The 25,836-nt window shown below is 49.9% G+C and overlaps 1 protein-coding gene across 3 annotated transcripts in view; it reads right to left on the bottom strand.

The window, feature by feature from the left end:
• Positions 1 to 25,836, bottom strand: part of HK1 (hexokinase 1) — a 117,191-nt gene that overhangs the window by 65,615 nt on the left and 25,740 nt on the right. Inside the window, exon 1 of one of the 3 annotated variants that reach the window (XM_032256183.1) lies at positions 22,662 to 22,886. The exons of 1 other annotated variant lie outside the window; for it this stretch is intronic. In XM_032256183.1, the coding sequence (XP_032112074.1) occupies positions 22,662 to 22,721 (60 nt within the window). In that variant the 5' untranslated portion in view covers positions 22,722 to 22,886. Of the gene's footprint in view, positions 1 to 19,682; positions 19,861 to 22,661; positions 22,887 to 25,836 lie in introns of those variants that run through there. One more of the 3 variants, XM_032256184.1, reaches the window with a different exon arrangement.

Raw genomic sequence — 25,836 nt, 5'->3', positions numbered from 1 at the left:
GCTACTCCAGCATTTTGGACACGCACCCGAAGACCACACTCCTCACATATCATGATTATCCTTTATTAAGATGTCCATCTCAGGCCGGGCGCGGTGGCTCACACCTGTAATCCCAGCACTTTGGGAGGCCGAGGCGGGTGGATCACGAGGTCAAGAGATCGAGACCATCCTGGTCAACATGGTGAAACCCCGTCTCTACTAAAAATACAAAAAATTAGCTGGGCATGGTGGCACGTGCCTGTAATCCCAGCTACTCAGGAGGCTGAGGCAGGAGAATTGCCTGAACCCAGGAGGCGGAGGTTGCGGTGAGCTGAGATCGCGCCATTGCACTCCAGCCTGGGTGACAAGAGCGAAACTCCGTCTCAAAAAAAAAAAAAAAAAAAAAGATGTCCATCTCCTATGATACTGTGTGAGCTCCCAGGGAAAGAAAACATATTGAATACACCTTTGGAACTCACCCAGTTGCTTGACACAAAGGAGGAATTCAAACAATGCTGGGTCCTGGAATAATACTATATAATTCTCTTGCGGTTTACAGTCTATCAGTATATCAAGATCCAGTACGTCATTTAACCTTCAAAACTGTCAGGGAGATGTTCTTAATCCCCATTTTGCAGACACAAAAACTGAGGGTCCAAGAAGCTAAGTGATTTATTAGTTCAAAGCACACAGCTGGGGGAATGAGGGTTCATACCAGCAAGTCTAAGTTTACTCCATACTATCATCCCTGCCCCTTAGAGAAGGCTGGTCCCCTGCTCTGCAGAAGGCAGATCCAAGTAGAGCTGCAGGGGTTTTTAGCTGGACAATGAAAAGCTTCTAGAAAAGGCAGCTCTCCGTAATTCCACAGCTATCCTGCCTTCTAACTCAAGGTGCAGCTCAGCACACAGACATTGATCCAAAAACCCCAACGTTTGAGGACAGCCAAGCCAAACTCAAATAAAGCCTAGAAGCTCAAATCAAAAAGGAGGCTGCCGACACAGAGGATGGCCTGGTCCCCAAGCTGCCATGGATGGAGGGTTTTCCTCCTTTTGTTCAGGTTCATGAGTCATCGTGGGGTACAACCCCTCTCAGAAGAGACATGGATGGACACTGGGGTCAAACGGGGGTACAACTGAGGCAAGGCTGGAACTGAAACTGGGGACTCCTGGATCTTACATGAATGGGGACAGTGAAAGGAAGCCCCTTCTTTCCACTGGTCCTCAGTAGACCAGAAGAGGCCACCGAACCAGCAAAGACCCTGGGCCCTGGGGCTGGACTGGCCAGAGAAGTCAGCTCCCTGGTACCTGCCACACTGCCCAGCCAGGCAGGCACCTGGTGCAGGACTCAGCAGACATGCCCCTCTGGACTGTGGGCCTCTAAGTGGCCAGGAGACACTGGAGAAAAGCACATGTCGAAAGACACCTGCAGAAAACTTCCAGGGACCCAGAAAACCCAGCATCTCACTGAGCAAAAGGCGTTTTCCTCATTCATACCAGCCCCTCCTGGCATTCGGCTGGACCACCCTTATCTCCTGGGAAAGAGAGGCTGGGAATGGGCAGTGGGTAGAAGGAGAGAGGGAGGAAGGAAGGTATTGGCGAAATCACTGCCGCCCATTTGCTCCAGGTCTCTGCCAGAAACCCAGGAAGACAGGCTGACTCTTGGTCTTTGGTGATTTGGCCAAACTCTGTGGCCTTTCAACTTTTCTATTTCTGTCCTGCTCTCCACAGCATCTCCAGATCTTTTTACTCTCCTCCTTCCTTTTCCCTCTTCCCTTTCTCTCTACACATGCACTCTCACATACACACTCACACACACGCACTTACACACATACACAAACACACATATACTCACACACACACACACACACACACACACAATCTCCATATCCTGTCCCCTTCTCTTAGATGCCACCTCCAAATCACCGACGCTTTACTGCTCCAGCCAAACATCGGTGCCTGAAGAATCCCTCCCCACCCTCCATGTGGGGAATGGGGAGGACACTGCACAGCACCTCTTCCAGCTGTTTCTTCTGCAAGCCTCGGTCTTTGGACCCTCTATCAGAAGACAGAGGTTCCCAAGAGCTAAAACAGGAACTCGAGCCCTCAAATGCTCACTCTCAAACACGGTGCCTGACACAAGCACATGGGATTCTGGGCAGGCTGGGATGGAAATATGGAAATGGAACGATGCCTGGTCCCAGACACCAGACATCAAACACCAAGCTGGGTCCCTCAGGCTCTTGTCTGAGGCTACCAAGAACCCGCATCCAGCCTCCAGGGCCTCTGTCCACCATTGCCCAGGGGAAAGAGTCCTTCCTATGAGGGTAGCCAGGCTGGCAGCACAGGGCGGGTGCTCTTGCTCAAATCCCGTCCAGACACTTGTCCTGGATTCTCCTCCTTGTGGACTGAGGGGGCCTTGAAGTTCTCAGTGGCTCCCAAAGTTGGACCCCTGCAGAGCAGGAGACATCATAGGCAGAGGCAAGCAGCCTCACCAAGCTTCCCTGGCCCAGAGCCCTCCAGCCAAGAAAAGAACTCAATGGCCTGGCACTGCATTCAACTCACAAACATTTCTGGGCCCAAACCCATCCCCCACTCCTTCCAACAGAACATGCACAAAAAACAAACTCAAGACTGGACATGCCCAAGTGAACAGGCTGTTCACAGCAGGAGGCACCAGTAACCACTGGTAACCATCCCGGATGTTTTCACCCCACCCCATGGAAGGGGGCACAATCATGGAAAACTTCACTCCCTCTCTCATCCATTCTCCCATGAGGATCAAAATGATCCAGAACAGCAGGTGTGACTGAAGCTGCTGACGCAGGCCTTTCAAAGGAACTTTCCAAGCGAGATACTCCACTTACAAAGAAATCGTGGCATGCACCCTGAAGAGTTAAGAAGGGTGTTAGCTTAGGGGAGGACAGAGATTTCAACATCAGAATTCACTTCCCTTTCCTAAGGACACTGACTTGGAGAGAATGGGTCCTGGGCGCTTATTAACATCACCATTAGCAATGCCTCACATGTGCACTGGCCCTTCAGACACAGACCTTCACATACATTATCCCATTTGAACTGCGTAGAAAGACGTGAAATGAGCCGTGGATGCCAAGTGCCAGGCAGGAAGCAGGTGCTTTAATGCTAGTTGCCCTTCTCCTGTCACTGTAGCCCAGTGAAGTAGGCAGGAAAGACAACATTATCTCCATTACCTAGGAGAGGAAACAGACCCATGATTCAAGCTAAGTTGTGGAATTTATAAATGGCAGCTGGGTCTAGATTCCAGGGCTTGTAACCTCCCATTTGGGGCTTCACCTTAAGCATTTCCATTTTTCTCATGTGGTGGAAGGAACACAGGGCTGTGGACAAAGAGCTGGGTTCAAATCCTATTAGCTGTGTGACTTTGGACAAGTGACTTAATCTTTCTGAGTTTCACTTTTAAGATGGAGATAATAAATTCTCCACCTCAGAGAACTATGGGGAGGATTTTAATGTGCCAGAAACAAAGTAAGCATCAAGTGTCATTTCCTTCCATCCCATCCCTAAGTGACATAATCATGTGCCCCTAACTCCTTTCACCTCAGTGCCTAAAAACCGCATCTTCCTGGTGAAACCTCATCTCTACTAAAAATACAAAAATTAGCCAGAGGTGGTGGTAGGTGCCTGTAATCCCAGCTACTTGGGAGACTGAAGCAGAGAATCACTTGAACCCAGGAGGCAGAGGTTGCAGTGAGCCAAGATCATGCCACTGCACTCTAGGATGGGCAACAGAGCAAGACTTCGTCTAAAAAAAAAAAAAATGCATCTATCTCTGGGTGCTGTGGCTCATGCCTGTGATCCCAGCACTTTGGAAGGCCGAGGCGGGTGGATGACCTGAGGTCAGGAGTTCAAGACCAGCCTGACCAACATGAAGAAACCCCATCTCTACTGAAAATACAAAATTAACCAGGCATGATGGTAGATGCCTGTAATCCCATCTATTTGGGAGGCTGAGGCAGGAGAATCACTTGAACCCGGGAAGCGGAGGTTGCAGTGAGCCAAGATTGTGCCATTGCACTCCAACCTGGGCCACAAAAGTGAAACTCCTTCTAAAAAAAAAAAAAAAAAAAAATGTATCTACCACAAATGCTACTGATCCACTGGTAGAAAACTAAAGCTGGGAGGCAATATGCCTGAAAAAATAGCAAATGAAAGATTCTGGCAAAACTACTCTGAAACATCTGCACTGTTTTACTGTTTTTTCAAAGAAGCAGTAACAGTAATATATACTTATTGTAAAATATATTCCAACATCATATAAGTGCATAAAAGTAAAAAGTATTAATTCTTGGCCAGGCGCAGGGGCCCTGCCTATAATCCCAGCACTTTGGGAGACTGAGGTGGGCGGATCACCTGAGGTCAAGAGTTCGAGATCAGCCTGACAAACAGGGAGAAACCCCGTCTCTACTAAAAATACAAAATTAGCTGGGAGCCGGGCATGGTGCTGCATGCCTGTAATCCCAGCTACTCAGAAGACTGAGGCAGGAGAATCGCTTGAACCCAGGAGGCGGAGGTTTCGGTGAGCTGAGATCACACCATTGCACTCCAGCCTGGGTGACAGAGTAAGACTCTGTCTCAAAAATAAAAAGTATTAATTCTCCCCCCAGCCTCCCAGAGATATCCCTGCTAATAGAGCTTTATGTATTAGGACTGTTTCCCTACCTAAACAAACACTCATACATACAAAGATGGATGGTTCTTTTTGTTTTACAAAAATCGAATTATATCATAAACTCTTTTTTCTTTGAAAACGTACTTCCCACCTTCTATTTCCTGCAGACACTGTCTCTAAGACTCAAACTAGCAGAGCCACACTAAAGACATCCTCAGGACCCTGCCCGGTCTGATGAAAGGACACAGTCAGGGCCTGTGGGCACCCCTGTCTTCCCATCTGTCACGTGGGTGTGTTCCTATGACTCTGACCTATAAAGGCCGCTCTACTTTGCACAGTACTTTTACCTGTTGGTCCTTACGGCATCCTGTCTGCAGAAGCAGAGCAGGTGCCATCACTCAAAACACTCTGAGCAAGAATGAGGGGCCAGGAGGTTCCTCAACTGGCCCAGGTAACATACTTGCAGAGAATTGGGGTAAACAGCAAGCTCTCTGATTCCTGGTCCTGTGCTCTATCCTGTCAGTCTAGGGAGAGCCAGGGCCAGGGGCTTCCTGGAGAGGGAGACACAGTACTACAGGGGCATCACCGCCACTGCTCCAGCCACTCCAGAACAGCATGGCTGCCCAGCCTTGCAGAAAGCACGCCACTCCAGTGTGACTTCCAGGAGGCCTCTTCTCCCCTCCAGCTGGGATCAGAGCCTTGACAAGCTTTTTGATCTGCCCCTTCCCCTTTCACACAGTCTGGGAAGGAAGTTCAACAGCCAAAGCGAGCTGAGAGCCGGGGCCCACACTGTGGTCTGTGCCCGCCTAGTAGCCTGCACTCCTCTTCCTGTCTGCACATGGCTTCTGTGTCTGCTCAGCCCCACCTCAGTCCTAGGGCTGGCGGCAGGGAACCTAGTTTCTGTCCTGCTCTTGGCAGCCGGTCTCTGGGCAGGGAGGGAGTTAGCCACGAGGGGAGACAGCCCTGATCCAGTGGGGTCCCTAAAGCAACCACTGACTCTCAGCACCCTGACAGTGGTTCATCACCTCAAAGGTCCTCCCTTGCAGAGCCCTGTCCTCCTAAGCCTCTCCGTCCCCAGCTCCTTCTTCCTCCCAAAGCTTACCTCCCAACTCACCTTCTCGGAAGCACATGCCATGATCCGCCCCACCCCACACCGTCCACTCCTCTCCTCAGCATCCCCTCGGCCTTAGGTGTTCACTAGGTAGAAGTCGATCTGCCTGGGGACACTTCGTGGTGTGTGTCTTTCCTTGGCGTTGCAGGGACACATGCATGGCCCATGCGGCCAGCTAAACCATGAGTGCCAAGGGTGTAGGAGTCATGCCCTCTGGGCCCTTTGTGTGTCCCGGAGCCCTAGAGGGCACCGCGTGGTGGCTCCCCGGCCAAGCTAGGTGGCTTCTGTGCTGGGCGGGAGGCCTCTGGTGACGCCTAGCCTAGGGAGGTCTTAGAGGGTTTGTTGGCTCAGATAAGGCCCAGAGACTTCCCCAAATGGCCCAGCCCTTCTCCCCCCGCAGCGGCCCCTCACTTCAGGATCTCTTTAAGTGACAGTGAGTTCCAGGCACTTCTAACCCCTGCCTTCCCCTCACCACTTCTCCACTGCATTGCTAAGGCCCAGAGGGACAGAGGAGCCTAAAGATAATCAGGATTCCCACTTCCTTATTCAAGCTGAGTCACCTGCAAGCTACCAGAGGAACTGTGTCTGGGATCATCAATTCCACTGCAGGGCTCCCCAGTGACACGTCTGTGTGAGATCATCGCAGAAGTCAAAACCATCCCTCAGGCACTCGAAAACACTATCCTGGGGACACAGCCTTGCAAGGTCTCTTCTTCCGGGTTCATGAGTGTCTCTCAGGAGGTATAAACTGTTGGTTCTGTTTCAATGAACTCTGTTTATGCACAACAAATCACAAGGAAAATGGGATCCCCATTCTTGATGAAGAAACTGAGGTTCTAGGAACATGAATGTGGACAGAGCCTATGCTGGGTGCTTTAACCTCCTACAGCCAAATCTACACAACTGTAAGGTAGCTGTTATGAGCCCCACTTGAGGCTGTGGGGTTAAGCCAAATGCCTCAGGCACCCAGCAAGCACAGCGACACTGGCTGACGATCCCAACCTCAGCAACCCTTTCCTTGCCCTCCTCTTCCTAGGAGGACCTGAGTATGGTCTAGAGGTTCTAACAGGAGCTTCCTGGCTGGTAACAGTGGCCAAGTCCTTGCCCAGAAAGAGAACAAGGCTGTCACATGGAACTAACTAAAAATAAAGCAGGCCCCCAATCCCTCGGGCTGGGGGCGGGGGGCACAGAACAGTCCTGGAATGTGGCAGAGCAGGCACAACAGGCTTACTTCTCAGCGTCCTGGTGGATGGCTTAGGAAACAGCCAGCCTCTGGACCTCCAGTCTCAATTCCCACTATGCCAGGCACCTCCTGACAGCAAGGAGAAAAGGATCTGAGTCCAGACAGGTTTACTTTCACTGCGAGAAAACCAAACCCCAACGCTGTGGCTTGGAGATACTGCAGTGTTGGGACTGGACTGAGCTAGAAATCAAAAGACCTCAGGCCTCAGCCAGGGGCACTGCCTCCCTCTACGACCTTGACCAAGTCACTTCAACCTCTTGTGTATTTCTATCAGTAAAACAGCAATCATGAAAACTGCCCTCTGGCCTCACATACCATACACAGGAGCTACATGACACTTTAGACTTCTCAGAACACAGCATTTCAGCAACCCATGGTATCATTTTCATCTGTCCATTTGGCCAGGACACAGACATGAAGCTAGTCCAGGAGCTCTCACACAATCCAAGGCAAAGGCAGAAGGGCAGTCAGGACCCCTGCCCGGCTCAGGGTTCTGCTGCCTGCCTACTCTGTTAGCCAGGAAGCTGCCAGCCTCCACCTGGCTACTCACGGTGCCTACAGGTATGAGCTGGGTGGGTAACAATGACGGCACCCAACATTGGTACAGTTCTGTTCTGTATACTTTCCAAGTATTTCCTCGTCCATTCTTTTTTTTTTTTTTAACCCCTCGTCCATTCTCTAATTTGATTAAGTAGTGGCAGAGAACAAGGTAGGAATCATTTACCTCATCTGACAGAAAAAGTAACAGAGGCCAAGCCGGGCACAGTGGCTCACACCTGTAATCCCAGCACTTTGGGAGGCCAAGGCGGAGGATCACCTGAGTTCAGGAGTTTGAGAATAGCTTGCCCAACATGGTGAAACCCCATCTCTATTTAAATAAATAAATAAATAAATAAATAAATAAATGAACTGGTAAAAATAAATTTTTTTAAGATAATCTCACTCTGCCACCCAGAATGGAGTGCAGTGGCACAACCAGGGCTCACTGCAGCCTCAAACTCCTAGGCTCAAGCAATCCTTCTGCTTCAGCCTCCCAAGTGAAATAGTGTATTTTATTTAACCCAGTATATCCAAAATGTTGTTTCTGTATTTAATCAATATCAGAAAAAAAAAAATTTTTTTTTTGAAACAGGGTCTTGCTCCATCATCTAGGCTGCAGTGCAGTGGGTCAGTCATGGCTCACTGCAGCCTTGACCTCCTGGGCTCAGCTAATCCTCTCACCTGAGCTTCCGAAGTAGCTGGGACTACAGATGTGTGCCACCACGCCCAGCTAAGTTTTTTAATTATTTGTAGAAATGGGGTCTCGCTATATTGCCCAGGCTGATCTCAAGCTCCTGGGCTTAAGTGATCCTCTGGCTTCAGCCTCCTAAAGTGCCGGGATTAAAGGTGTGAGCCACCATAGCCAGCCTATACTAGAAAACTACTAACGGTCTATGTCATATTCTTTCTGTCACATGAAATTTTTGAAAGCCTCAAAATCAGACTTGCCACATTTTAAGAGCACAACAGCCACCTATGACTGGCTCTACTATTCCGGACACACAGCCCTAGCATTTCTGACATATCTCCATTATCAGAGCCTTGGGTGACCGTTTCTATGAGGAAGGCCGCTGCAATGTAGAACACACAGTAGTGGAAAAGAAACATCCTTCTTTCCCATCTTAGAGTTATAGCTGAGGCCCCTATAACAAAAGACAGAGTAACAAGAACAATGCATACAAATTAATCTAAGTTTTTAGATGACGCAGAAGCCTTCGTAAAGAAATGAAGGCCCAAAGAAACAGATAACTCTGGCCGGGCATGGTGGCTCACATCTGTGATCCCAGCACTTTGGGAGACTGAGGCGGGCAGATCACTTGAGGCCAGGAGTTCAAGACCAGTCTGGCCAACATGGTGAAATCCCATCTTTACCAAAAATACAAAAATTAGCCAGGTGTGGTAGCGGGTGCCTGTAATCCCAACAACTCAGGAGGCTGAGGTGGGAGAATTGCTTGAACCAGGGAGGTGGAGGCTACAGTGAGCCAAGATTGCGCCACCACACTCTGGCCTGGGAGACAGAGGAAGAAATCCTGTCTCAAAAAAAAAAGAAAAGAAAAGAAATAGGTAACCCTGCATATTTCTATATGTCAGTTTGATGAAGAAGTGTGACTGGAGAAAGGGGGATGATCTAATACTGATAAACTGGGAGCAGGGCCTGTTTGTTCAGATTCTTCTCTGTGTCCCTGTATCTTCAGAGATAAGGATGTCCCTTTCCTCTGGGTATAGGGTGGACACCTTCTTGAATGAGAGTCTGATGACCTGTATCAGGGAAGAAGGGAGGGGAAAGGTGAGAGACCTAGCCAGTGGTGTCTTTATCACAGCAGTAGGCTGGGTCTCCTACTTCACTCACCACACCCACCCAGACAGGGTCCTAGGAGGCACCAGGAGACATCAGAGGCATGAGGTCTGGGTGAATAACATGGCTGAAGACAAGCCCCATGTGTCAATCAGTTGATGGAATCGACAGCTGCTTACATTGCCAACAGGCAGAGGCTAGGCGTGGGCATCACAAAGGAGCATGGGGGCGGGAGTTTCATGCAGGTTAAGCATTGCCCTCCTGGGGGTCCTCTTTTAAAATGCAAACAAAGATGGGAGCAGGGAGGCAAATGAAAAAAGAGATTTGAAAAACAGGGCAAATCCCTAACATTTCACTGTTTTTTTTTTTGTTTTTTTTTTTTTTTTTTTTGAGACAGAGTTTCACTCATGTTACCCAGGCTGGAGTGCAATGGCGCGATCTCGGCTCACCGCAACCTCCGCCTCCTGGGTTCAGGCAATTCTCCTGCCTCAGCCTCCTGAGTAGCTGGGATTACAGGCACGCGCCACCATGCCCAGCTAATTTTTTGTATTTTTAGTAGAGACGGGGTTTCACCATGTTGACCAGGATGGTCTCGATCTCTTGACCTCGTGATCCACCCGCCTCGGCCTCCCAAAGTGCTGGGATTACAGGCTTGAGCCACCGCGCCCGGCAACATTTCACTGTTAACTACCTTATTGGATCCATTTCCTTCCCAAGTTGAAAGGGCCCGTCGACACTAAGCAAATGGGGCTGGGGGTAGGGCAGCAGGCACAGGCTGGAGATGAGGTGCTGATGCAGGGCAGGGCAGGGGCAGGAGATGGGGGACAGGGAACCTGAGGGATCCCAAGCCAGTTCCCCACTCTCCCACCCCAGTCTTTCCCTCCTTGGTTGGATCTGTTTCCCTAAACTGCAAAATGAGAGTTGAGCGCAATAATGGAAAGAACATGGGTTTCTGGGTTAGGGGACCAGCAGTAGTGTTCCTGTCCCTATCATGAGCTGTGTGATCATCAGCAAGTCAATTCACTACTTGGGGGGGCCTTGGTTTGCTCACTCCTGAATGGGGATGATCCCTTTCTCAGGGTGATTAAAAGCAGGGGCTCTTCCCAGGAATTCCATTCTTATATATGCAACCAAGAGACATAAAAGCATGTCTATAAAAAAAATTCATACACAATTGTTCAGAGCAGCATTACTCATAATAGCAAAAAGAATGAAAACAGTCCAAATGTCCGTCCACTGACAAATGGACAAACAAAATGTGGTACATAAATGCAATGGAATAGTATTCAGCACTAAAAAGGAAAGAAGTGCTGACACATGCTACCACATGGATGAACCACGAAGACATTATGCCAAGTAAAAGGGGCTAGACACAAAAGGCCACATTTTACATGATTCCATTTATATGAAATGTCCATAAGAGGCAAATCCATTTTTAAAAAAAGTAGATAAGTGGTTGCCAGAAACTAGGTGAGGGGAGAAATGGGAAGTGATTGCTAAAAGGTAGTTTTTTCTGAGGTTGATGAAAATATTCTGGAATTACATGGTGGTGATGGTTGGACAACCTTGTAAATGTGTTAGAAACCACTGAATTGTACACTGTGCAATGGTGTATTTCATAGTAGGTGATGTATAACTCAATTGAGAAAATAATAAAATCATGGGCTCTGTCATCAGCCTTGATGAGGCTGAATGCTGGCTCTATCGTTCACTATCAGGGCCTCACGGTATGAAATCACACCCACCTGATAGGGACCTTGTGGGGATGTACCAAGCAAACGCTCATGATGCCTTTGGCACAGTACATGGTAATGAACGCAACAATGACTGTTGGCTTTGGTTCACATGAGTACTAGCGATGATTAAATAAGACCCCTATTAAGAAAAAGAAAAGCTGAGCGCCTAGTAGGCACTGAATGCCACCTTCCCTGCAAGGTACCCTCAAGGTCTCCGAGTCTGGAGCCTATAATCGGAAACTCACTTAAGATGAACCTGAGCTGACATTTTCTGCCTCCAACAGAGACAGCTCAGCTTCTGTTTGCAAAGGGCTGAGCTGCAGACTTCAGGGTTCAGTTTTCCCTGCCACGTGGGTACAGCCACCCTCTCCTTTTATGGAAGACAGTCTGAGAGGTTGCTGGCTTGAGTTTTCTCTGAACAGAGCTGGGCATGTTTAGGCGACAGATAAGCCTGCCCTGCCTGGGTCGGATCCACCCGGGAAGAGAGAAAGTGTGTGCAAGTGAAAGGTCACAAATGTGCTTCAATTCCCAGAAAAGTAAAGCCAGGTGCCTTACTTACAGGCTCACACCCATAATCCCAGCACATTGGGAGGCCAAGGTGGGTGAATCACAAGGTCAGGAGTTCAAGACAAGCCTGGCCAATATGGTGAAACCCCATTTCTACTAAAAAATACAAAAATTAGCTGGGCATGGTGGCATGCACCTGTAATCCCAGCTACTCAGGAGGCTGAGGCAGGAGAATCGCTGGAATCCAGGAGACAGAGGTTGCAGTGAGCCAAGACTACACAGCTGCACTCTAGCCTGACAGAGAGAGACTCCGTCTCAAAAATACAAACAATTTCCAGAAAAGTTTAACAGAGTCACCCCACAGCAGGAGAGGCCATGGAGAGCCAACCTAAGCCTTTCCCTGCATCAACTGTCCCACCTCAATGCAGATATCTCAACAGCAGCAGTCCATGAGCTGTCAACTTCACTCAGTGGGACTCTGAAGCAAGGGCTATGATAAGGTAACTCAGGAAATGGGCTAATTTTAAACCCAGCTCGAATGCAGTGATATGAATGGAAATGACTGAGGAAGGAAACAGACTAAAACTCATCTATTACAAATTTGCAAAGGTTCCACCATAACAAGGGTCGGTGTGGAACCAAGACAATTTGCACATACTTCGGACGGGAGTGTGAACTGGCATGACTACGATGGTAATTTGGCAGAATCTCATATATAAGAAGAGGCACACATCTCTCCACCTGGTAATCCCAGCCCTAGGTACACAGCTTAGAGCCTAGAGGAACTTGTGCATTCACTGGATGAGTTGTCCTAGAGAAAGTTCACCAAGGCATTGTTTGTCATTTGAAATATTAGAAACACAAATGTCCATCAAAAGCAGAATAGATAAATTAACTGTGGAGCCTTTATACTGTGTCAAAGCACAGAGCAGTTTAATGAAACAGTTACAGAGATCAACATTTTTAAAGCAGCAAAAATGGCCGGGCGCGGTGGCTCACACCTGTAATCCCAGCACTTTGGGAGACCAAGGCGGGTGGATCACAAGATCAGGAGTTCGAAACCAGCCTGACCAACATGATAAGGCCCCATCTCTACTAAAAATACAAAACTTAGCCGGGTGTGGTGGCACACCTGTAATCCCAGCTACTTGGAAGGCTGAGGCAGGAAAATCACTTGAACCCAGAGGCAAAGGTTGTGGTGACCCAAGATCGTGCCACTGCACTCCATCCTGGGCAACAAAAGCGAAACTCCATCTCAAAAAAAAAAAAAAATCTCAAAAATATAATGTTGAGCTAAAAGAAAGTAAATGGCGGAAGGATACATACAGTATAGCACCATTTATAAGAGTTTAAAAGTGGCCCGGCTCGGTGCCTCACACCTGTAATCCCAACACTTTGGGAGGTCAAGGCGGGTGGATCACTTCAAGTCAGGAGTTCGAGGCCAGCCTGACCAACAAGGTGAAACCCCATCTCTACTAAAAATACAAAAAAAATAGCTGGGTATGATCTCAGTTACTCAGGAGGCTGAGGCAGGAGGATCACTTAAACCCAGGAGGCAGAGGTTGCAGTAAGCAGAGATTGCACCACTACACTCCAGCATGGGTGACAGAGCAAAACTCCATCTCAAAAAAAAAAAAAAAAAATGCCGGGCGCGGTGGCTCACGCCTGTAATCCCAGCACTTTGGGAGGCTGAGGCGGGTGGATCACGAGGTCAAGAGATCGAGACCATCCTGGTCAACATGGTGAAACCCCGTCTCTACTAAAAATACAAAAAATCAGCTGGGCATGGTGGTGCGTGCCTGTAATCCCAGCTACTCAGGAGGCTGAGGCAGGAGAATTGCCTGAACCCAGGAGGCGGAGGTTGCGGTGAGCCGAGATCGTGCCATTGCACTCCAGCCTGGGTAACAAGAGCAAAACTCCGTCTCAAAAAAAAAAAAAGAAAATCCACATTTTTATTACAATTCATTTGACTCCACCTTACAAAGCTTCTAAGTACAATATCCCTGATATGTACTGTTCACCAAAAGTCAATGTTATCTCCAGAAAACAAGATCTATCGAACTATAAACTTTTTACCTATTTTTCTTAAGATCAGCTACAATGAACACAACCTAGTGTATATTAATTGACTTCATAAGATCCCACTATTAAGGTTTATTAGGCCAGAAGGCAGTGGGCACCTGTCTTGCTACTCCAGACAGACTAACACGTCCCCAGGGCTGGGGATGGGAGCAGCTTCCTGAAGCACTTAAGAAGCTAACATCATTAGCTAGGCATGGTGGTGCATGCCTGTAATCCCAGCTACTCGGGAGGCTGAGGCAGGAGAATTGCCTGAACCCAGGAGGCAGAGGTTGCGGTGAGCTGAGATTGCACCATCAAAAAAAAAAAAAAAGAAGCTAACATCAACAGCCTAGCTGTAAGCAGTTGCTAGCCTAGGGATTTCCCCCACAAGGTCTGACCACACCACGCTGTGGGCCCCCATAGTCATCTATGCTTTGCACATGTAACACAGCAAATATTGTATTTTTTTTTAATTATCATAATTTTTTTTTGAAACAGAGTCTCACTGTGTCACCCAGGCTGCAATGCCGTGGCTCAGTCTCAGCTTACTGCAACCTCTGCCTCCCAGGTTCAAGTGAATTCTCTTGCCTCAGCCTCCCAAGTAGCTAGGACTACAGGCATGCACCACCACGCCTGGCTAACTTTTTTGTACTTTTAGTAGAGGGGGTTTCACTGTGTTGGTCAGGCTGGTCTCGAACTCCTGACCTCAAATGATCAGCCCACCTTAGCCTCCCAAAGTGCTGGGATCAGGCATGAGCCACCACACCTCGCCAGCAAATATTGTATGCTCTGTGAGAAAAGGAACCATTTCTGCCTTGTTTATAGTTGTCACCCCAGCCCAGCACAGTCGTCTGCACATAATTTAAAAAATCAAACATTTTTTAATGAAATGATTGAGTTCCTGTGATCAGATTTGATTTTCAGGGTTTTCAAATCACTAAGCACACTTAGGGGGGCTGCGGCAGGAGGACTGCCTGGGCCCAGGAGTTCAAGACCAGCCCAGGCAACATGGTAAGACCCTGTCTCTATAAAAAAACAATATAGCGGTGAACTGCTCAAAACAAAAAAAAAGACAAGAAAAAAAAAAAAAATCAACAAGCAGTTGCAGTTGAGCATGCCAGCAGTCTGAGCCCAGGAGTTCAAGACCAGCCTGGGCAACATGGTGAGACCCTGTCTCTATAAAAAAAATAACAATAAATCAGCAAGCAGGTGCCAGCAGTCTGGCCACTAGACTGATTTCTGGATGCAGAGGTGTACAGCTCCCTGTCTTTATCCATGTCTTCCCTGGGGCCTTCTCAGGCATGCTCAGAGCTGATTCCAGTGGCTAAATCTGTCCGTCAGGAATCCCTGACTGCAGATACACACAGACAATTCCAGTCATGCCAAATCAGTCTTGTAAGGGGAAAGCTGCCTGTGTCTTCTCCGGAGAACAGCAGGAGCGTAGGAGCATGGCACAGCTTGGCCAGATGTGAAGGCACCTCACAGCCACCCTGCCTGCCAGTTTATTACTTCGCGACATTCCCAAACTATCCAACCAAATAAAGTGATGGGGTTTCTCTTGGTAGAAACCCTAACAGTATCTAAGGTAGAACAGGCAGGGATTATAAAGTGAAGATTCGCCAAGAAGCTCTCATTGAATATTTGCACAACATCAGAATTAAGACGTTATAAGACACTTCTCTTAATTTTCTTTTCCTTTTTTTTTTTTTTTCAGACGGAGTCTTGCTCTATCACCCAGCCTGGAGGGCGGTCGCACAATCACAGCATTATAGCTGACTGTTTTGGGATCAATCTTTTGGGCGCGATCAGCCTCCTGAGTAGCTGTGACTACAGGTGTGCGCCACCACAGCAGGCTAAAAAAAATACTTTTTTTTTTTTTCTTCTTCTTTTTTTTTTTTTTTTTTTTTTTTTTTGAGACGGAGTTTCGCTCTTGTTACCCAGGCTGGAGTGCAATGGCGCAATCTCGGCTCACCGCAACCTCCGCCTCCTGGGCTCAGGCAATTCTCCTGCCTCAGCCTCCTGAGTAGCTGGGATTACAGGCACGCGCCACCATGCCCAGCTAATGTTTTGTATTTTTAGTAGAGACGGGGTTTCACCATGTTGACCAGGATGGTCTTGATCTCTTGACCTCGTGATCCACCCGCCTCGGCCTCCTAAAGTGCTGGGATTACAGGCTTGAGCCACCGCGCCCGGCCTAAAAATACTTTTTTTTAAAGATGGGGTCTCATTTTGTCGCCCAAGCTAATTTTTCATAATTTTCTCTTTTTTTCTTTGCCACTCCAAGAACCCACAGGTTTTTTAATAATTTTCTAACTCTTACCTCTCTTGGCCCTGAGAAACAAGGAATGGCCTTTTTTTTTTTTTTTTTGAGATTGAGTTCAGCTGTTCTTGCCCAGGCTGGAGTGCAATGTCGTGATCTTGGCTCACCGCAACCTCCGCCTCCTGGGTTCAAACGATTCCCCTGCTTCAGTCTCTCAAGTAGCTGGGATTACAGGTGCCCGCCACCACACCAGGCTAATTTTGTATTTTTAGTAGAGATGGAGTTTCTCCATGTTAATCAGGCTGGTCTCGAACTCCCGACTTTAGGTGATCCTCCTGCCTCAGCCTCCCAAAGTGCTGGGATTACAGGTGTGAACCACCACAGTCAGCCTTTTTTTCTTTATTTAATGCTTGCTTTTGCAGCTGGAACACATGCACTCTAAGGAATAGACCTTGGGTAGCCCTTTAATTGCTAAGCCTACTCTCCCCTGTCTTCCTACGCCAAGTACTCAAGGACTCCTGAGTTCAGCCATTGGACTAATCTCGCCTGTTTGCTCACCCACTAGTGGAAATCGCTTAGAGTTATGGGGATCTCACCCAGAGAAAATCCACTGGCATCTGCTCACCATTCTGACAAGCCTGAAGGAAAGGAAGTCTAATTTTTCTTTAGAAGCCAAGTTCTGACTTTCCTGGACCCATCTTCCTTTTCTAAACAAACAGAGCACTATGCAATCCTTCACCCTGCTCCAAGCTCCTAATGGCTAAACCAAGTGGAAGAAGCTGGGGAGATGAGAGGAGTGTTTAAAGCTACGTAGAGGTCAAAGAACCTAGCCTCTAGCTGCAGAACTAGCAGACGTCCAGGATTGTGATGAATGGAATACTTTACAAGCACATGTATGCCTCCCTTTCCCCCTAAAGGCACTAGAAGAGTGAAAGGAATATATGTGTGTTGTGCTTAGCTCAGCCCAATGCCACGACACCCTCTTCAGCAGCACTCATTAACCAATTTATGCAGATTTTTGCCTGGATAACGGGGTTCCAAGCTGGGATGTCAGACACCTGAACTGTTTCAACGCAGAATATATTCTTATGGAGCTGAACTATTGATGTGCTTCACAGGCAATGAGGAGAAAAATGACACCCTTTTTCATGTTCACATTTGGATTCGAAGCAATAACAAAAACTTCTCCAGCGTGGTCCCCACCTTCCCTTCTCCTACCTCTGGCTCGGAGGACAAGAAGATAGATGAGGGTTACTGAGGGATGTCAGGTCTGTCTCCAGAACCCACGAGGCTGCCTACGGCTGGAGGGCTGAATCATCATGGCCGCCCACGCTGGGTGCTAACCATCCCCACCAGGTGCCTGCTTGGAGGCAGCCAGAGTCCAGCCCCCAAGAAGAACAGGGAGTCCTGCACCTTCACCTGGCCTTTCCCATGCTGAGTGGTAGGTGGAAAGAGCTGGTCTCTAAGGAGTCCTGGACCCCAGAAGAGCAGATGTGGTCCCCTAGCATCTGCATACTTAGGTAAAGCCAATTAGGTCACTGGAACAAGTACCCACTATGTCACTGTCTTTAGAAGGCCCAGGCTAGAGTGCAGTGGCACAATCATAGCCACGACCACACCCACAGACAGCAATGCCACATAAGCCACTATGCAAAAGGAGTGGACCTCCCTGGCAGGAATCCACATATTCCCCTACAGAATGCAACATAGGAAGTCCTTGGTGAAATGCAAGCAAACATCTTGTTTTTAAGAATCCCCTTGACATACAACATCTGGTGGAAACCTTGGCCTCAAGACCCTCCTCCAGCAAGGTTCTGGGGTGAGAGAAGGGAAGGATATCAGAATCCCAACCTCAGAGTGAGGAGAGATGGAAGGGTCACACACTTAGGTACCTACAGGTGTCTGGGAGATAGAATATGCATCCATAAATGTGAATTGAGCCACCCACGAGTATGGAGAGCTCTGGGCCCACACTAGACACCATATGTCTGAGAAAACATGGTCCACGGAATGCAGTCCAAACCTCAGCCCAGCTCAGCTGCTGGAGGCCGCTGGCAGCCAACAGTCACACAGGTGGTGGGTGTGGACGCTGGAGGTTTACAAGGTCACCCAGGCACCTGCTAATCCAGCAGCCCACTGTCTTGAGCTATAGAGGACACTATGTACAGGAGGACGTGAACTCCTCTTGGCTTCAGGAAGCCTGTTCTGGGCACGCGTTGCCATGCTGGGAGAACCATCTCCCTGGTCCAATGGGAAGAACATCAGTGATGCACACCACCACTGGAGAAAGCCCATGAAATGCACACACCGGCAGGTATGGCTCCCAGGGCAGTGGCCAGAAGGAAGCTCCAGGGTGCTCCATGGGAGCAAGTGTCTCCAGTGCCACGGTTTGACAACCCCAGAGTCGTTGCTTCAAGCCATGATGAACAGTGGCAGATTCCATTCCCAAGCCTATCTCCTACCTTCCTCACTCCCACCCACCATGGGATCCACGATCAGAGCAGGATCCCAGGGGCCTCGTCCCTCAGAACCCACTGCCTCCTGGAAGCTGACCTCCAGCAGGACCCTGATGAAGTTCCTGAGTGGAGGAACTGGGAGACCTGGATCTGCCCCGCTGGCTCTGCCTCTAACTCACTGGGTGACCTTGATAAGGTCGCTGCCCTCAGTAGACTTGTTTCTGACTGTGCTAGATGAGGAAGTCATCTTAGATGGACAGGAAGAGGACGGAACACCCTGTGGCTTGCGGGGCAGAAAATCAAGGCCTATCACTCCTGCCTTTCACCTGTAGAACTCCACCCCTCTGAACTCCAAAGTCAAGATGACTTTGCCAGTCCATCGGGGCTAACCCCAGCAATAACGTCACCATGTTCATTCAGGGTGGGTGGGCCAGGAGCCTGGACCAGACCTGGCACTGATAAAATGGGCGTCTTTCTGTACATCTTAGGCTGTTTCTTAAAAATATGGTAGCAAAGCTGGCAGAAACAAATACACCTTTAAGACCTGCCAGCAGACAGTATTTATACTAAGATGTCAAAGGCAGCAACACCTCAGGCCAGGAGGTTGCATGCCGCCAAGTGCTAGAGCAACCATGCCACAAGCTTACGTCCCACCCAACTCAAATGACCAGTCTCTTATTTAAGCTCCTGTGCTGGCTAGAAATTACAGCTTAGGAGGAATAAAAAATTCCATTCAGACGAGCCGCTCCAGACACGAGGCCTATGAGCAAAGTTTCCGGTGGCCTTGCTGCCCCTCCCCATTCCAGGAAGCCGGGCGGGTCACCTCGTCCTCAGATTAACAAGCAGCTCAAACTGGAAGAGTCTGGTTACAGCTTCTCAGGGGCACCCGACAACCTCCGCCAGGAACCCCCAAATATAGGAAGTCTGGCCTCCAGCCAGCAACCCCGCCTGCTGCTCGCTCACTTCCCCAGCATCTCCGTGATCACACCTCCACCCACGGCGCTCGGACCCTCCCAAACAGGCCCTGCGGAAAGGCCCACCGGCCCCCACCGGCCACCTCCCCGCACAGCCCGGGGGCCTGACATCCAGGGCCCGTTTCAAGGACACTGCAGCAGGCAGCCCAGTCTCGAGGGTCTTTCGCCCGGCTGCCCCCCTCCCAACACGCACACACACAGAGAGACTGAAATGCCGGGAGAATCGAAGGCGAAGCCTTTCCCCGCGCCCTGCAGTCCAATTCGATGCTGGCCCGGAGAAGGCCAGGCGCCGGAGGATGAAGGCGGCGGCGAGCGGATGCCGGAACGAAAGGCTGAGGCCGGGACGCCGGCGGCGGCGCGGGCCGGGGCTCACCTTTTTGACTTGGTCATCCTTCAGCTCCGTGAAGTAATAGGCCAGGAGCTGTGCGGCGATCATGCTGGCGGTCGGGGGCGCGGGGCGGCAGGCGTGGGGCCGGTCGGTCCTCCGCAGCCTGGGCGAGCTGTGGTCCTCCAGCGGCTGCTCGGCGGCTCCTCCTCCCCCTCCTCCCGCAGCTCCTCCCCCTCGGCCCGGGGCGCGGCGGCAGCTCGCGCGCTCCCGGTCTCCGCGCTCCCGTCCCCGGGAGGGTGACAGCCGCCAGCCGGCCCACCTCCTCCGCGCCCATTGGCTGCCGCGCGCCTCTGCAGCGCCGGGCGGTGGCGTCCAGGCCGGGGAGCGGGGACGCCGCGGCCGCTCCCTCCCGCACCGGAAAGTGGGCGGGCGACGCTGCGAAATCCCCCCGGCCCTGCATCACCCTGCACGTCCCCCACGTAGGGAGCCGACCCGTGGCGGCGCCTGGTGGACGGGGACAGGAGACGAGGTGCGCGGCGCAGGCTGGAGGCACTGCCCGGGTCGGCCGGGACGAGAAGCCCCTAGGGCTTAGTCTAGGGACGGGCAGCCCCCGGAGCAGGAAGGCGGTCCCATTCCTCGGAAATGAGGGCTCGCCCGTAGGAGTCCGGCAGACGCAGCCTTGCCGGAGGGGGCTTGCAGAAGTGGGCGTGGAAAGCGGGCGGAAGCGGGAGCCCCGGACGCTACGCCGTCCTCGCACCCGGGTCCCGCGCCTGTCTGGCGGCGGCCGAGCGCGCCGCCCCATCTGGGTCTTCAGCGGCGGTGCATCCCCCCTCCCTGGCCTGCCCGGCCTAATCTCCAGCTGGCAGATTTGTACTGCTGAACCCAAAGCGACACCCCAGAGCACCCGTCCCCGAGTCACCGGCTCCTGAGGCTCTCCCTCAGGGCGCACTCCCTCTGGGCGGGACTTGCGCCGCAGGCCGCGGCGTGTCCCCATCCTGTCCCCATCCTCCGGACGTCCTCTTGCTGTTGGGCACCCGGGCCCACTGAGACCTGGGGCACGGTGCAGCCACCCCTCCCAGGTGCAGTGTTTTCCACTTTCCTAGAGGAAGTTAGGTAGGATGGCAGGAATCCCTAGAGGTCCTACCAGGACAGCAACTTTAGGATTCTTAGATTGTTTCTGTGTTCCGGAAGCCACCAGGAGCCTTAGTTCCTTACAAGATGACAATAATGAGCTCAAGTATAACAAGTGGCTGCTATTCTGATTGGACAGGTAAGGAAATTGAGGTTCAGTGAGGTCTCAGTCTTGCTGGACCAGCCAGGAAGTTATAGCGCTAGGATTACGGCTTGGATCTGTGAATCTTCGAAGCAGATGCTCACCCCTAGGGTTTGCTGTGGTCCCGGTTGTATAGAGCCCCCTCTGCCTAAATCGGTCGCTTTCCTGCAACCAAGTCTGCACCGTAGGGTGCCCTGAAATCCAACTCCCAACCTCTACCCTAGCTGTTGACATTAGAACCCCCCTAGCCCTTGACTAGGCCTAGCAAAGGTACACTCAAATCAGAGGAAGGGACGACTTAGGTGCAGGAACTCTGGGAGCCTGCCAGCAGTCCTGGAAAAGGAGCTTAGAGGCAGTCGGGAGGCCGGAGCGTCCGGTCCAGGTCCCAGTCCCTACCCACTGCCTTAGGGCCTATGCTGAGGGGCATCTCAAATCGAGTCTGAGGCTGTGTCCTCATCCATAAGATGAAGACACTAGCGCCCACCTCCCCTACCCTTGATTGTTGTGAAATACTGTACACAAAACACCTGCACATAATATATGCTTAAGGAATGGTAGGTATTATAGAACTGACTGAGAAGTTAAAGCAGCTCAAGATTCAGGGACTCTCACTTGCATTCCTACCCTTCTAGGCCCAGGGAGAGCCTAAGCAATTTGATATTTGTATATTTATATTTGAATTATTTTCCAAAGAGAACCCCAATTTATTTAAGCTTCAAGCCCCACAAAACCTGGATTTGCCCTGGATCATAATTACAAACCAGGGAGAAAGAGATTTTCTGGCACACGTCAAACACTTGGAACAACCTACATGGCCATAAAGCAAAACGGAGTGAATGAGAACAAGATGGTTGTTCTCAAGTGCCATTTGATTTGAGTTCTGCAGATCTGCCAAGCTCACAAAGCTGGAAACTCCTTGAAGATGGAGGGCTGTGTTTTGCTAACTGCTCTGTCTCCCACACAAGCCCAGGGCCTGGCACTTGGCAGGCTGAATGAGCCTAGCACATAATTAAAAATATGACCCTTCACCCAGCCACCAGCCAGTGCCATCACCCATGCCCAAACCCTTGTTACAACTCCTATCTGAGCTGGAGCCAGGGAGAAGCTGACACCTGGAAGAGCCAGGTTACCCTGAGATGTCCTGTTTGCAGGCAGGGAGGCTGCCTCTTCTTTCTCTTCCCTGGCCTTTGAAGAGGGAAACTGCTTCTCAAAGTGACTCATTCCTCCCCACCCACTGAATGCAACCAGGTCCCAAGGCCTGTCAATATTTCCTGAGAAATATCTCTAGGCCTGACCTACTGCCACCTCCCAACTCCCAGTCCTCATCTCCCTGTGCCAGAAATATTACAAGAGTCTTCTAGCTGTCCTCCTCAGCTCCTGGCCTCACGCCATCCAAGCCGTTCTGAGCACCAGGTCACATTAATCCTGCTAAAATGCAGCATAATCATGTCATGACCCTTCCCTAAATCCCTTCATGGCCCCCTCCTTCCTGAGAGAGCCAATTTAAACATCTCTGCCTGGTTTCCAAGGCCTTCTGTAATCTGACTCCACTCTCCCACTTCTCTCTTCCTCCATGCTGGCCGCAGCAAGGCTACTTCCCAGGGCCCTCTGCCCCCACCAAATCCACTCCATTTGTGCCCTACTCATATTACCTCCCTTGTCCTGCCTTCTCTACTCACCTCTGCCTGACCAAACATCCCCTCTCATCTAAGCCCCAGCTTGCCCACCTTCCCTGGACCACAGCTACTCACCCAAATCTCCCAGGCCTCAGCACCTCGACAGGGCAAGCTCAAGATATTCTCACAGGCCATCTGGATATACACCCAGACTCCTCTTTACAGGGCAGGAGCCTGGGACGCCGCAGGTGGGCCATCTTGCCCAGTGTCAGCTTGTGGTAGAGTTTGGAGCCAGGACTCCAACCTAGTCCTGATGCCCAGCCAGTGCTCTGTCCATCCCACCCTCAACCCCTCATGCAGCCTGGGCCTCAGATAAGTAACACCGAGTCATGACTGACTAACTGATATGGGTGACTGTCTTCTAGGGGGCTGGTTCTATCTGCCCCAATCAGACAGCTTCCTGAGACCAGAGCCCATGCTGCACTGCTGTGTCCCCTCTCTGTTGTTCCAGCGATGACTTCACAATTTACTGCTTTTTGCTGTTCCATAGCTCTTAGATCCCTGCTAAGGCTCCTTGACAGTTACTCCATAGATTCTCAGCAAGACCCCAACCCACAGGGAGTCCTTAGTTCCCTCCCTCTCCAGATGACCCTCCACTTCCCTTCAAGTTCCCTGAGTTATCTCTATTCATTTACTGCATGGTTCTTTTTACACAAGTTGGGATTAGAGGGACCAGTGCCAGGCTGTCACCCCAGGAAACGCACCTGCCTATAAGACAGTGCAGTCTGCCTTCCAAGTTGGAATGTCTGTACCAATCCCATCAACACATGGCACTAGGAATGTTACTTCAGGAATGATCTCCAGCAGTTAACAGCTGTACCTCCCGCACCTGAGAGCACACTCCAAATAGCAATGTTTGCATAAGGTTGACAGTTTGCAGAGCAATTTCTCATTTATTGCTTCATTTCTCCTGATAACAGCCTGGTGAGGTTATAAGGGCAAATACCATTATCTGCACTTAATCAGTCAATGAGGATATGAAGGTTAAAGAGCTTGGATGTTTTGGTTTTTTTTATTAAATTGAAACGGGGTCTCACTATGTTGCCTAGACTGGTCTTAAACTCTTGGGCGCAAGCGACCCTCTTGCCTTGACCTTTGAAAGTGCTGGGATTACAGGCGTGAGCTGCTGCGCGGAGCCCTATAGAGTTTGTTAAGGTCTCAAAGAGAGCAAGAAAACAAAGATTAATGCTAGTGCCTAAACCGTTGGAGCATCTTGGAATCCTGACACTGTGGGACTGTCATGCACAGGCTGTCCTAAAGAAATGCCCCAGAGGAGATCCCAACCTAGTATTTCTATTAGTTGCATCAGTGGTTTCCAGCCTGGCTGCACCAAAGCCACCTGGGGAGCTTCTGCAAATGCTGATGCCCACCCAGAGACTGAATTGATGTGAACTGCAGTCCAAGTATCACTTTCTGAAAATTCCCCAGGTGAAACTCAGGTGCTGCCAGGAATGAGGACTGATTTAGACCCTATCTTTCCACGGAACATGTGGAAGAAATGTCTAAAATGAATTGACCCATAATCCTTTTAGCAGCTTCTCCGGGATGCTGAAGGCTATCGCTCCAGGGTCTTAGTGGCTCTGCAGCTGAGCACAGTGGGGTAAAGTTTATCGTGACTCCCATCAGTGTTTCAGACAGTTCTGCTTCCTTGGGGAGAAGGCTGCTGAGGAGTCACAGGCCACCTGGCCCTCGGAGAGGCTGGAGTTGTAAAATCACATTCTCAGTCTGTCTCCTTTTCTCTTTCACTTGCCCAAAATCCTGCCCTCCAACAACGTTATAATGGGGCTAGTGTAAATCAGCAACCGCCAAGCTAAAACTGTGGGCTATAACATCTTATTTGGTCCACTTGATATTTTATAAATATGGGCCTGCCCTTAAAAAAAATTAAGAAATTTCACTTTAAAATCTAGATTTCAGGCACCTAAATGTCAACTCACACAGGACCCATTTGATCCTATAGCAATATGATCATCATGGCACTAGCTCCTTATCTCAGCTAGCTCCTTCCCCGAATCCGCTGCAGCTGAGCAGCCACTGCCCTCTTTAGACAGGGCAGGGGAGCTCCAGCAGCCCAGGCCTCACCCAGCCCACTGACTGACACTGCTGACTGGCCCCTGTAAGGCATTGACATTTTCAGCTCCTAATAATTGGAATTTACCGGCAAAAGCCTCCTGTTATCAGGGCCAGAATTAGGATGAGGCAAGAGCCATGCCTAGGATTCAATACTTAAATCTTGTACTAGGGAGGGAGTGAAAAAAAATTTTCTTTAAAATCCTGTACCTGAATCTTGCTCTATCGGTGCCTCTCTTACTTCACCCAAGCTCCAGTCTGCTCAGGTGTCATAAATGCCTCTGCCCGCCTTACTCAACCCTCACCTGTTCATCTCCACTCAGAGAGGCCCTTACCCCTCAGGGACACATTTCCCACCTTTTGTCTCAAGGAGAAGAGGGAAACCAATATAATTCACCCAAAATATGGCTCCCTTGTGTAATGAGTATTTTGAAAGAAAGGCCCTTAAAGATCAACTGACACTGGAAGAGACTGCCCCACCTCCAAAGGGAAAGGACCAAAAGACCAGAAGGATGTCACTAGGAGAACAATTTCTTTCCATCCCTTTCCTGTTATCTGGTTCTCTATTGCAGAAAAGAAGACTGAAGAATAACCACACCTAGAGGGATAAGATGCTTGTCTGTCTCTCAGGCTCATCCACTTTCCAAAAAGAACCATTTACAAGTTAATCTCAATTCTCTGATCCCTTCTTTCTCCAGAAAAATCATGCACAATTACAGAAATACCATATTCCCCATGACAGCTTATATATATATATATGTATATATGTATGTATAAATATGGCCAGGCACAGTGGCTCACACCTGTAATCCCAGCACTTTTGGAGGCTGAGGTGGACGGATCACTTGAAGTCAGGCGTTTCAGACCAGCCTGGCCAACGTAGTAAAACTTGGTCTCTACTAAAAATACTAAAATTAGCTAGGTGTGGTGGCGCATGCCTGTAATCCCAGCTACTCTGGAGGCTGAGGCAGGAGAATCACTTGAACCCGGGAGGCGGAGGTTTCTGTGAACCAAACTCATGCCACTGGCCTCCAGCCTGGGCAACAGAGTGAGACTGTCTCAAAAAAAAAGGTCATATAAGCTTCTGTACCCCATTGAAGGGTTAGAATAAGCACTCTGTTTTCTTCTATGCATATTAGAAAATGTGTATGCTTTTTCTCTTTTTTTTTTTTTTTTTTTT

This window comes from Sapajus apella, unplaced genomic scaffold (assembly GCF_009761245.1).
Source record: "Sapajus apella isolate SASKATOON/1434 unplaced genomic scaffold, GSC_monkey_1.0 scaffold94, whole genome shotgun sequence".
NCBI classification, from domain to species: Eukaryota; Metazoa; Chordata; class Mammalia; order Primates; family Cebidae; genus Sapajus; species Sapajus apella.
Note: the sequence above shows the minus strand (reverse complement) of the source record. Positions and strands in the feature narration are given on the sequence as shown.